The sequence below is a fragment of the Trichosurus vulpecula genome, chromosome 6, assembly GCF_011100635.1.
Source record: "Trichosurus vulpecula isolate mTriVul1 chromosome 6, mTriVul1.pri, whole genome shotgun sequence".
Lineage (NCBI taxonomy): Eukaryota > Metazoa > Chordata > Mammalia > Diprotodontia > Phalangeridae > Trichosurus > Trichosurus vulpecula.
The window spans coordinates 193,947,224-193,960,027 of record NC_050578.1 but is presented as its reverse complement, the minus strand read 5'-3'; the positions used below and the strand labels follow the sequence as shown (position 1 = coordinate 193,960,027).

The window sequence follows — 12,804 nt, the reverse complement described above, 5'->3', positions numbered from 1 at the left end:
TTCCCAACTCTTCCAACTCTTGTCCAACTCTTCATAAGCACATTTGGGGCTTTCTTGGCAAAGATATTGGAGTAGTTTGCTATTTCCTTCCCCAGCTAATTTTACAGATGAAGAAACTAAGGAAAATAGGGTTGAGTGACTTGCCCAGGATCACACAGCTAGTAAATGTCTGAGGCCAGATCTGAACTCACAAAGGTGAGTCTTCCTGACTCCAGGTCCAGTGCTCTATCCACTGTGCCACCTAGCTGCCCTACTAAAACAGATCTGCAATTCTACTATAACTCAGAATCTTAGAGAGTTACTATGACTGCGAGGGGTTATTAAATGCTCAGGGCCACACTGCCAGCATGTGTCAGAGGAGAGACTTGACCCTAGGACTTCCTGCATCTGAGGCTGGATATCTATTTACTACATGACTCCGCCTATATTACAACCACAATATTTTGTTGGGGGGCAGTTTCCTAGATGGAACCATGTGGCCCTTTTGTGATCATGGTTATAAGTCAGAGAGGTGTCTCTCTTCTCCCCTAAAAATGTGACTTTCTTAAAGCCTCTATGGCCTCAAAGGGTCTTTAAAGCTTCCTAAGCATGAATACAGAGTGAATCACCCTTTGATGACAACAAACCCTCCTTGATCCATAAGCTGTGATGAGTTAATCAGATTATTTGTGACAGGAACAATATAACAAAGGTAATAAGGTACATGGTCAGGTGGAAAGGATTCAAGTCACCCCCGACTGATTGGGGGTGGGGATGGAGGGGAAGGAAGGATTACCTATTAATCTGCTATGCACATTTAGCAGCCGCTAACAGGAAAGATAGAGGATGGCCCTCAAAGAGTCCTCGACCATATCACCCAGGGCAGAAAGAAAACTATTTAAAAGAAAATATAAGCCACATTTAGGAATGTTGGGTCATGCATTAATTCATGTAGCTTCAGATGTAATAGTTAATCTTGATTCCAGGATACTGCTAATGACATATATTTACCTTCTATTGCTAGAAGGCCTCAGATTATAAAAGCAGAAAATGTGGCAGTTTATTTTCTCCAAGCCACTTTCTGGTATAAAGGAGGACCTGTATGGGGGAAGGCTATATAAAGTGCCAATATATGTATGCATGTTTGTTAAATCACGAATGCCACCATGGTGTAGTGGATGGACATTGGGTCTCAAAGTCAAAGACCTGGGTTCATATCCTACCTCTGACACATTGTGGCTGCGTGATTCTGAGCCAGTCACTTAACCTCTCAATGTTCCAGGCAACTCTCTGAGACTATAAATTGGAAAGAATGCGAATGACTGCATTGATAGAGGGAAATTTTTTCTTCTGGGTTAAGTTCTCTCTACCCAAGAAACCACAGCACCAGTCCCTAGCCCAATCCTGATGTTAAGTCACAGGTTCCAGAAATATAAGGAACCATAGAGTACATCTTCTCCAACCTCATTTTACACTCGAGGAAACTGAGAGGCCCAGGAAGGGAAGAGACTTGCCCAAGGGGTTCAAGCTTAGGCTTCTGACCCCAAATCTGGCCCTCTTCACACCAGACCACACTTGGGTAAGGTAATAGTACTAAAAGACACTCCCCTGATGAAGTGAAGTCCGATCCTATGATGACCCTATCCATGGAGTTTTCTGGCAAATGACCTAGTTCCATGCCTTCCCTCAAGCTCAGATGTTTTGCTGCTAACATACCCAGCCTTATCATTGTTTCTGATCCATTTGAGGGTGGACTCAGAAGGAGCTGGGGGCTGGGTCTCCTTGAAGACAAGCAGAGCCCGAGCTCTACCACCTGACCAAACGCATCACATTTTTCTAGCTCAGGAGTTACATGCTGTCTTTTCTTAAAATCTTGGCCCCAAGGCTCATCAGGGCCATTTCCATGGTTTTAGAACTATCTCCTAGAGATGGGTTCTTAAGTTAACTTAGGGTCATGAATTTGCTTTAAAAATATTTTGAGGTACTCTCCATACGGGAGGTAACCATTCACTAGGAATGCAGAATAACTGCCTAAAATAAAATGAGAACTTTCCAGGCTTCAAAAAAAATATAACTCATTTCCCTGGTAATCTTATTTATTTTATGCATTTAAAAATATTATTCTGAGAAGGTGCCCCATGGGCTTCACCAGGCTGCCAAAAGAGCTCATAATACAAAAAAGCTGTTAAGCACCCCTGCCCTACAATCATGGGGTACAGTCATAAGCATTCTCTCACAACCCAGAACCAGCTGCTGGCAGACATACTGTTTCTCGGGGTCAAACCACACGGCAGGCTGCAATTACTAGACCAATTCATTCTTTAAGGGAGAAAACAATATCTTTCTTTTCCTGGGGTGAGGGGTTGGGGATGGTACGGATGTACATTTTTGAGATATGTAAACAAAACTAGTGACCTTAAAGAGTTAAGCACACCTTATGAACCCACTTCACTGTCAAGAAGGGGTTTAAAGTCCTGGGGAGAATCTGATTTATCTCTTCGGTAATCTCCCTTTTGCATAATCCAGGCATCCTGTAAGCTTTTTCCCAGGAGTTTCTGAGTGTGTGTGTTTTCCCGAGGATCACTGTTCACTAACTGAGTGTGCCTCATTTGGGGCCTCCAGGGTGTTGTCCCTTTAGAATATCTGCACTCTTGGGACACAACAGTCATTTAAATAAGTCAATGCTTCTGTTAGTTAAAGTAACTTGCTGACTTCCAAGAAGTACCAGGTCAGCTACTGAGTGAACAATTACCTTCTCCAGGCGACATTCAGATATTATGCTGATATTTATAGTCATATGAAGAGAAAAATGAACCCCCCAACAGGACATGACAGCTGGTTGGGGGTCTTGCCACCCAGGATACACAAACCTTTGGCACTCCTCACCCCATCCCTCCCTCCCAAACCCAACATACACTAACAATCAACCCAAGATTAAAGGAACAGAGGTGTCCATTGTGAGGCTTAAGTCTTACAGAGAGTGGGGGTCATACCTCGCTAAGTGATGTCAAGTCAATACCTATGGAATTTCAATCTGAAATGAATCCACTCTGAACGAAGTTTTGCTTTTAGGTCCTGCTTTTAAAATATTTTATTAGTTTGGGAAATGTAACATATTCCATTAATGGAACTTTGACTAATACTCTACAAGGCCGTAAACTCCACTTTCCCACCAACAGGTTAAGTCACAATGGGCATCAGACACAAAATTAAGTAACGAGTCATTTACATGATCGGCTCTGATTTCAGGTGAGAGAAAGCACATACCAAACTCTGAAGAACACAAACGACACAGAGACTGAAAAGAATATTACCTTCTGATAATCATCCTTTGTGTGCTCAAACCTTTGTTGTACAGCCTTTCTGATGAGGTCTAAAAATAAAAAACACACACAGACACAAAGAACCATCAGAACAATGACAGTTATCAGTAAAAAGGTCAGCAAAGGATTTATAATTACCAATGTGTGCATTCTGAAATTAGGATCCTGAAAATTTTGATCTCACTTTTAATTTTTATGGTATATAAATAAGAACAATCATCCTCGCCAACAATTACATAGCACTTTACATTTTATTGTGAAATCATAAAAATAACTGACATTTACATAGGGCTTGCAAGATTTACAAATTGCTATATATAATTCTCTCACTTAAAACTTCACATTAGCTCTGTGAAACACTTACCACAGGACCTTGTGGTCAATCTTTCTGCAAAATGAAGCTTCTATAATTTGTTTTCAGTCAGTCAATCGATAAGCATTCATTAAGAATCTACTATGTGTCATGCACTGTGCTAAGCATTGGAAAAGTTTAGCTTTTCACGTAAGGTAAAATGGAATACACCTGCATTTATTAGGCTTTGCAGAAAATGTTTCCCACCTATAAAGGGCAAATATATTTTGTTTTTGTTTTTTGGGTTTTTTTTTCTTTTTTGACACAGAGTATCTACATATTCCAATGTGCAAGCAAAAGGCTTGCTGCCAGGAAAGGTCCATTAGCTAGCAGAATTTTACAAAGTGATAGCCTTAACTTTCTAATCTGAGCCCCCAAACTCAAGTACAACACACTCTACTTTTTTTGCAACTTTAATCCGGTTCAAAGGCTCATTCATTCTTTCAAGTCTGTTTTTTTTTTATTTCTAACTTTGAAAAGCTTTGATGTGGTGTGTCAAGTACTTGAAGGGATAACATGAAGAAAGCCTGGGTTCAGTCTCCCTTCTATATTTGGCACTGATGGGGAACAATGCAGTCCACAGAAATGATTACATTATGATACCCCCAAATTTGGTTATTTTTTTTTCAATTTTAACAGTTTTCTGGTAAAATATATAACATTATGCCAGGCACTGAGCCTAGCAAATAGGAGATGGATGCTTAGTAAATGTTTATTGATTGAGATGGGTGACACAATGAATTGAGCACTAGACTTGGAGTTAGGAAGACCTGAGTTCAAATCCTACCTCTGACACTTCCTAGCTTGTGTGTACCTGGGGAAAACACTTAAGATTCTCTCAGCCTCAGTTTCTCCATCTATAAAATAGAGATAACAGTATGATCTAATTCACAGAGCTGTTGTAAGGATCAAATGAGATCATATATATATATATATATATATATATATATATATATATATGAAACACTAGGACAATATACACAGATTAGGATAATACAGTGTAGGGGTTAAGAAAAAGATCCAGAAAAGTACTCTCAGAAAATCTGAAGGGAGAGAGAACATTTTCATCCGTAAGGATCAGACAAGACTTCTCAGAGAAGACAGCCACCATGCTGAGAGTGCGGAAGGAAGAGAAAGACTCTGGAAGTTGAAGAAGAATAGGTTCTGGAGAGAGTCCTAAAAGGCATTTCATTTATTCATTCAACAAATATTCATGAAGTGCTCACAGTTGGTACACTGTGCTAGGCTAAGTTTATAGCTAAGACACAGTCCCTGTCCTCACTGAGTTTACAGACTATTAAACAGGAAAAGCATAAATGGCTTTCATGCATGACCTTTCTGACCTATTTCTGTAGCTCAGAGACTATGTTTTGTTTTTGCTTTTTTCTGGGCTTCTCAAGAGTGTTTCAAAGGCCTGAGGTGCAGGAAGTCCTGACTTCTGATAAGTAGGGCTGCCACTCACCTGTCATTTCATTGTTGCAGAAACCTATACATCTTTAACAAACACAATGCACTCAACTGAAATAAGTCCCAAGATCTTACATCAGGAGCCATAAAGCGCTGCCAAGATCTCTCCTTGCCTTCTCTTCCTCACCTCTCTTTAATAAATCATTAAGTCTCTGAGGAATTACCAAGTTGATCGCAGTCCACCGCCATCCCAGCCCAATTCCCAATCCCTTAGTTTTATGTCACCAAAGAATCAGTCTTCCAAGGGAAAGATTCTTAGAAGAAATACAAATTTGGGTTGGAATCTCAGAAATGTATTCTGAAAGTTCTTATGCAAAGACTGAATTTCACTCTTTCTATATGACCTGGAATGCTTGGCAATAGTTCTTCCAAAATCTCAGGCAATAATCAGAGAGCTTTTGAAATTCTAAAACCAAGTAGATCCTAACATCTGGACGGCCCCCTCTTGATATACCTCAAAAGCCCTATACAATCAACTTTCAATTATCTACACTGTTAATGGCAGAGCGGTTCAGTGTTTTAGGTATAACATCATATTTTAATGTGGCTTTCAATTTGGGAACTCAGGGGAATCCAAGCTTTTGGAAATATCTACTATTTAATAAAGTAGTCACAAACCTCAGGGCTATCAATCCTTGGGGAAGAAGGGGAAGGCTGCAGAGTTATTGAGAAGGAATGCAAACCAATATGCAAGCCAATAAACAAGCAAAAATCTCATGTATACACATATGCATGTATATACAAATATAGTGTATAGATCCATTTTACACACACACACACACACACACACACACAAAACGAATAAATGGAAACGTGTTTAGTAAGAGCTTACTCTACTAAACATGGTGCTAAGTGCTAGAGATAGAAAGAGAAGAAAGAACACAGTCCCTGCCTTCAAAGAGCTCATACTCTAATACGGGGAGAAAGCATATTTTTAAAAGTTCTGCTGCAGAACTGATAGAAAGGCCCAGAGATTCTTGGGTCATATAACAAGGTTCATAACAGTGTCAGGGGACTATAAGTTATAGAGGCAAGGCATATGGCAAGGTTTGGCGGTTCAATGAATACTGGTCCAGGAAGACTCGAATACAAATTTGGCCTTACTAGCTGTGTGACCCCAAGAAAAATCACTTAATCTCTGTCCGCCTCAGTTTCTTCAATTATAAAATGGGAATAATAATTACATCTACTTCCTAAGGTTGTTGTGAGAGTAAAAGAGATAATATTTGCAAAGCACTTAGCGAAGTGCCTGGTCTACAGTAGGTGTTTAATAAATGTTTATTCCATTCCTCCTTAGAAGGCAGTGGAAAGGCAAATAATGGTCCTCAATTTTATCAGAAGGCATAAACTTGCTGACTCCCACCTCCTCTAAGTCCACTCTATGACTGGTTGAGTAGCCTAGCAATAATAAGCTGACTGGCGGTGGTCTTCCCATCGCTCATCTGTCCCACATGCGTTTACGTACATATTACTATTTTTCATATGCATGTAGATGCTATCGCAATTAGTAAAACACAAGTTCCTTTTTAAAAGGCTGTTCCTCTCTTTATCCGTACTCATACCTGTTACCAGAATGAGCAGTGAGTGAGGTAATCACTGTGTAAGTGTGGTCATAATTGTATAGATTGCCATACAGCAATCCAAATGTGGTCCTCCCTAGCCATCACCTTATCCAGTGGGCAAAGTTCCTTTGAGTCAAATGCTGTAGGAAATGGAGACTATGAATTCATCCTAAATCTGCTGGACTCATTGAACATGAAGGAATTAAGAAGGGTATCATTATTCATCATTATCAAACATTTGCAAAACTTTGAGTGAATTACATCAAAAACACATAATATGCATATCATTTATTTTACACACACACACACACACACACACCACTTGCAGCTTCCTGGGTCAAGTGATGACCCCCTGATTATAATCACAACTCTCATGTTCCCTTCCTGGAAAACACTGCTTAATTATACATATGACTTTTAATATCTAAAAATAGATTATCTCAGCTTCATGAGAGATGTTAACATATATGCTTCCACCCCCAGGAAGGGAGAAGGCGGGTGGGGATATTCCCTGAATCTGAGGGCAAAGTAAGAAAATTCCATCCTCTGTAAGAGGTTACCAGAAATGTACATGAAGTTGATGCTCAGCACATGCAGAAAAAATCCTCCCCCCAAAGCAGTGGGCCCTAAGAGATGATTCCTAATTGTATTTGTTGTTGGGAAAGCATCAGGTGTCTCCTAAATCCCATCACAGAACTGCCAATCAAAATGAAAATTATGTAAGGTAAGCTCTAACTGTGGAAGTTTTGACATCATGAAATATAAAGCAAATGGCAGATGAACAGCACAGTCTTCAGAAAACTGGTCAAAAAGCCTGGTCCAAGGGAAGACTATAAATAAGAATGTCAATGTAGCTACAATAAGTTCAGGGCAAAGGCTGCCCTAACCAGTAGTACTGAAAGCTGTGATCTACAGGGTTGCTTTTGAAATGCAAATGTAGCTGTGTTGTAAAGAATGTTACTCACTTTAATAGGTATATACAGATAATGCAGATGAGGACATTAGGCTCCCAGAGTTTGAGGAAAATTTCCCTTTGGGCCATCCAATTCCCTTTCCTTGGACTACATTCACCAAGCAACCTCTTAAAATAAATCTGGTCAGAATTATGCCCAAAGGGCTATAAAACTGTGCATATTCTTTGATCCAGCAATACCACTAGTAGGTCTGTATCCCAAAGAGATCATAAAAAAGTGAGAAGGACCCACACATACAAAAATATTTATAGCAGCTCTTTTTGTGGTGGCCAAGAATTGGAAATTGAGGAGATGTCCATCAACTGGGGAATAACTGAGTAAGTTGTGGAATATGAATGTAATGGAATATTATTGTCCTATAAGAGATGATGAGCAGGCAGATTTCAGAAAAACCTGGAAACATTTACATGAACTGATACTGAGTGCAGTTAGCAGAATTAGGAGAAGATTGCATACAGCTAACATCAACATTGTGTGATGATAAACTTTGATAAGACTTAGCTCTTCTCAACAATACAGTGATCTAAGACAATTCCAAAAGACTCATGATGAAAAACGCTATCCACAACCATTGAAAGAACTACTAAGTCTAAATGCAGATTGAAGTATTCTATTTTCTCTCTTTTTTCCCCTTTCTCATGGTTTTTCCCTTTTGTTCTGATTATTCTTTCACAACACAACCAATGTGGAAATATGTTTAATATTATTGTGCATGTATAGCCTATATTGGATTGTTTGTTTCTTGGGGAGGGGGAAGGTGGAAGGGAGAAAAATCTGAAACTCAAAATCTTATAAAAGGAATGTTGAAAACTATCTTTACATGTAATTAGAAAAAATGAAATATTATTAAGTGGGTGAAAAAAGGGAAAAACAGATACATAAATCCAGTCAGAAAAAGACCACGGTCTGGCCCCAACCATGGGGGTGGCAGAGGTGGCACGGTGGTGGCAGCAGCAGCAACAGGAAGCTCCTGTGGCTGCTTCCAGAGCTCTAGCATCAGCTGCTTCCAGACTCCCTGGCTCACAGGGTGAGAGGAATCAAGCAACAGACCAGAGCAGGAGTGCAGGGCTTGGTTTGCCCTGCTTGGATCTGGGTCACAATCCTGGTTGGCAGTTCTTGGGGGAGGAAGAGCACTGCTGTGGCAGTTGCAGTGACAGTGGAGTAGAAGTAGGTCTTAAAACAGCAGCCCTTGGACCCTAAAGCTTGGGACAAAGCACTCTCTACTCTACAAGCAGTCATACCCTGACAAAAAACTCAAAGGTCAAGTTGTTGGCTGGGAACACGGCCAGGCAGCCATAAAGGCTGCAGACTCACATTCTAGAATCTTTTTTTTGTGACAAAGAAGATCAAAACATACAGCCAACAAAGTTAAAGAGCCTAACATCAAAACCCTCCAAGAAAAATATGAATTGGTCTCAGGCCACAGAAGAGCTCAAAAAGGATTTGGAAAAGCAAGGAAGAGAAGTAGAGGAAAAATTGGAAAGAGAAATGAGAGTGATGCAAGAAAACTATGAAAAGCAAGTCAATGACTTGCTAAAGGAGAGACCCTAAAAAATACTGAAGTAAATAACACCTTAAAAAACAGACTAACTCAAATGGCAAAAGAGCTCCAAAAAGCCAATGAGGAGAAGAATGCCTTGAAAGGCAGAATTAGCCAAATGGTAAAGGAGGTCCAAAAGACCATTGAAGAAAATACTACCTTAAAAATTAGACTGGAGCAAATGGAAGTTAGTGACTTTATGAGAAATCAAGATATTATAAAACAGAACCAAAGGAATGAAAAAATGGAAGACAATGTCAAATATCTCATTGGAAAAACCACTGACCTGGAAAATAGATCCAGGAGAGATAATTTAAAAATCGTTGAACTACCTGAAAGCCATGATCAAAAAAAGAGCCTAGACATCATCTTTCAAGAAATTATCAAGAAAAACTGCCCTGATATTCTAGAACCAGAGGGTAAAATAGAAATTAAAAGAATCCGCCGATCACCTCTTGAAAAAGATCACAAAAAGAAAACTCCTAGGATTATTGTCACCAAATTCCAGAGTTCCCAGATCAAGGAGAAAATACCGCAAGCAGCCAGAAAGAAACAATTTGAGTATTGTGGAAACACAATCAGATAACACAAGATCTAGCAGCTTTTACATTAAGGGCTTGGCATATGATATTCTGGAGGTCAAAGGAGCTAGGATTAAAACCGAGAATCACCTACCCTGCAAAACTGAGTATAAATGCTCCAAGGCAAAATATAGACTTTCAATAAAATAGAGGACTTTCAAGGTTTCTTGATGAAAAGACCAGGTGAATAGAAAACTGGACTTTCAAACACAAGAATCAAAAGAAGCATGAAAAGGGAAACAAGAAAGAGAAATCATAAGGGACTTACTAAAGTTGAACTGTTTTGTTTACATTCCTACATGGAAAGATAATGTGTGTAATTCATGAGACCTTTCTCAGTTTTAGGGTAGTTGAAGGGAATATACGCATATATATACAGAGGGTACAGGGTGAGTTGAATATGAAGGAATGATATCTAAAAAATTAAAATAAAATTAAGGGAGGAGAGAGGAATATATCGAGAGAGGGAGAAAGGGAGAGATAGAATGGGTTAAATTATCTCACATAAAAGTGGCAAGAAAACACAGTTCTGTTGGACGGGAAGAGGGGGCTGGTGAAAGGGAATGAGTGAATCTTGCTCTCATTGGATTTGTCCTGAGGAGGGAATAACATACACACTCAATTGGGCATCTTACGGCCACAGGAAAGTAGGGGGAAGGGGCTAAAAAAGGGGGGATGATAGAAGGGAGGGCAGATAGGGGGAGGAGGAAATCAAAAGCAAACACTTTTGGAAAGGGACATGGTCAAGGAAGAAAATTGAACAAAGGGGGACAGGATAGGATGGAGGGAAATATAGTTAGTCTTTCACAACATGACTGTTATAGAAGTGTTTTGCATAATGATACATGTGTGACCTATGTTGAATTGCTCGCCTTCTTACGGAGGGTGGGTGGGAAGGGAAGAGGGAAGAGAATTTGGAACTCAAAGTTTTAAAAGCAGACGCTCAAAAAAAATTGTTTTTGTATGCGACTGAGAAATAAGATATATAGGGAATGGGGCATAGAAATCTATCCTGTCCTACAAGAAAATAAGGGGAAAGGGGATGGGGAGGGGGAAGTAGGGTGACAGAAAGGAGGGCTGACTGGGGAATGGGGCAATCAGAATATATGCCATCTTAAAGTGGGGGGGGAGGGGTGGGTAGAAATGGGGAGAAAACTTGTTACTCAAAATCTTGTGGAAATCAATGTGGAAAACTAAAATACTAAACAATAAAATAATTGTTAAGAGAAAAAAAATAAAATAGATCTGGTCAGAGAGAATGATTCTGTTTACAATGTTCAAAACCCTAATGTCCATAGAGGGAAAGAATCAGTTCAGATCCCCAAGGGCAGAATGTAAGGAAGAAATGCTGAGCCCTGGGGCAATGTGTGGAAAGGGAAAGTAACTGAGTTGAAACCAGGGGTTCAAGAGTCAAATCTTCTTTCTCTCCCACCTATTTCAAGTGACTTGGAGGGGCACAGGAATCACTGCTAAAGTCATGGGACATGACCACTTCATGGACAATGACTATAGAGAGAGCATATGCATAGTTTCCATTTCCCACAATGGTTAGTTAAAGGAAAATATCACTTTTTGGGGGGGAGTGGGTTAGGGAATGGGGTTGGAAAAAGAAATGTTATTCTGTGAACTGTATTTATGAACTGCATTTCCCAGAGGATTGTGTGGAGAGCCACAGTATAGAGACCTACAGAACCTGAGCTAAAACTCAGAAGTTGCAGAAGCTAAAAATCTGTTTCAAATTTGCTTCAGATTTTTAAATTTTTTAAAAATTAATTTTCTTTTCTACTCCTGGCGCAACTAGGTAGCAAATAAAACTGACAAATATGATAGCAACATACATATACACATACACACACACACACATACATACAGGCATAGTCTCCAGTTGCTTGCTATAGGGAAGATGGGGTAGACACATAGAAGCATTCTCCTATTATGTAATCTCACCTTCATTCTCTTGTCTATGGGCCCAGGACATTTCTTTTTCCCTGCACTATGCCAACAAATAAAAACAATAAGAAAACTAACAGAAAACAGGGAGCAGAAGAGAAGCTGGCACCTGAGAAGGCAGAGAAATAAACTTAAGAAATCTGATGATTAGGACAGGAATGACCAATCCCAGTTTCCCACTGGATATACTCAGGTTCACTCTTTGCTACCACAACACAAAGGGTAAAAGGCTATGTGGAAAAAAAAAGAAAGGAAAAGATAAAGAAAAAAAGATATATGATTTTTCTTTCCAAAAGCTATACCTTTGAGCCATACCCTCATTTTCTCTAGAGTCTTCAGTGATCCCTACAATTTATTCTCATTCATGGGTTCATTGATTATTTATTAAGTGCTTTCCTTGTAGAGAACACATAGAGTAGATACAAAGTTTAGATAGAAGCAGCATCTGCCTTTCTGAGGCTTATAGTCTTTTAGCTCACACCCAGATCACATAGTGTAAAATTCAACATAGCAACAAGGAAAAAATTCTGGAGTGTAAACAATATAAATTTCTCTTACAAAGATCTCCCAGGTTTACAGAGCATTGGTATAAACAGGCATTATGCAATAGCTAAGGGGTCAAATAGTGGGCAATAGTTTAATTGTAAGCTATTAAGTAGGTGGCACAGAGGGCTGGGCCTCATCTTCCTGAGTTCAACTCCAGCCTCAGGCACTTACTAGCTGGGTGACTCTGGCCAAGCTACTTAACCCCATTTGCCTCAGTTTCCTCATTTGTAAAAGGAGCTAGAGAAGAAAATGGCAAACCACTTCAGTATCTTTGCCAAGAAAACCCCGAATGGGGTCACCAAGAGTCAGACATGACGGGAAAGTAATTGAACAACAAAACTGTTATGAGTCATGTGAAAGATTCTCCCAATCACTACTAAGAGAGATGTAAAATACAACTCCGAGCAACTCACAAGTGACAAAAGAGGAAAATTCTGATTGTTTGAGGATCTGAGGAAGGGACATTACTGTACAGTTGGTAGAGCTAAGGATTTTTTTCAACCGTTCTGGAAAGCAATCTGAAACTACAA

The 12,804-nt window shown here is 39.6% G+C and overlaps 1 protein-coding gene across 1 annotated transcript in view; it reads right to left on the bottom strand.

Moving 5' to 3' along the window:
• The window catches only part of PROM1 (prominin 1), a 159,242-nt gene that overhangs the window by 84,954 nt on the left and 61,484 nt on the right, over positions 1-12,804 (bottom strand). Inside the window, exon 2 of the mRNA XM_036763550.1 lies at positions 3,294-3,352. Within this exon, the coding sequence (XP_036619445.1) occupies positions 3,294-3,352 (59 nt within the window). The remainder of the gene's footprint in view (positions 1-3,293; positions 3,353-12,804) is intronic.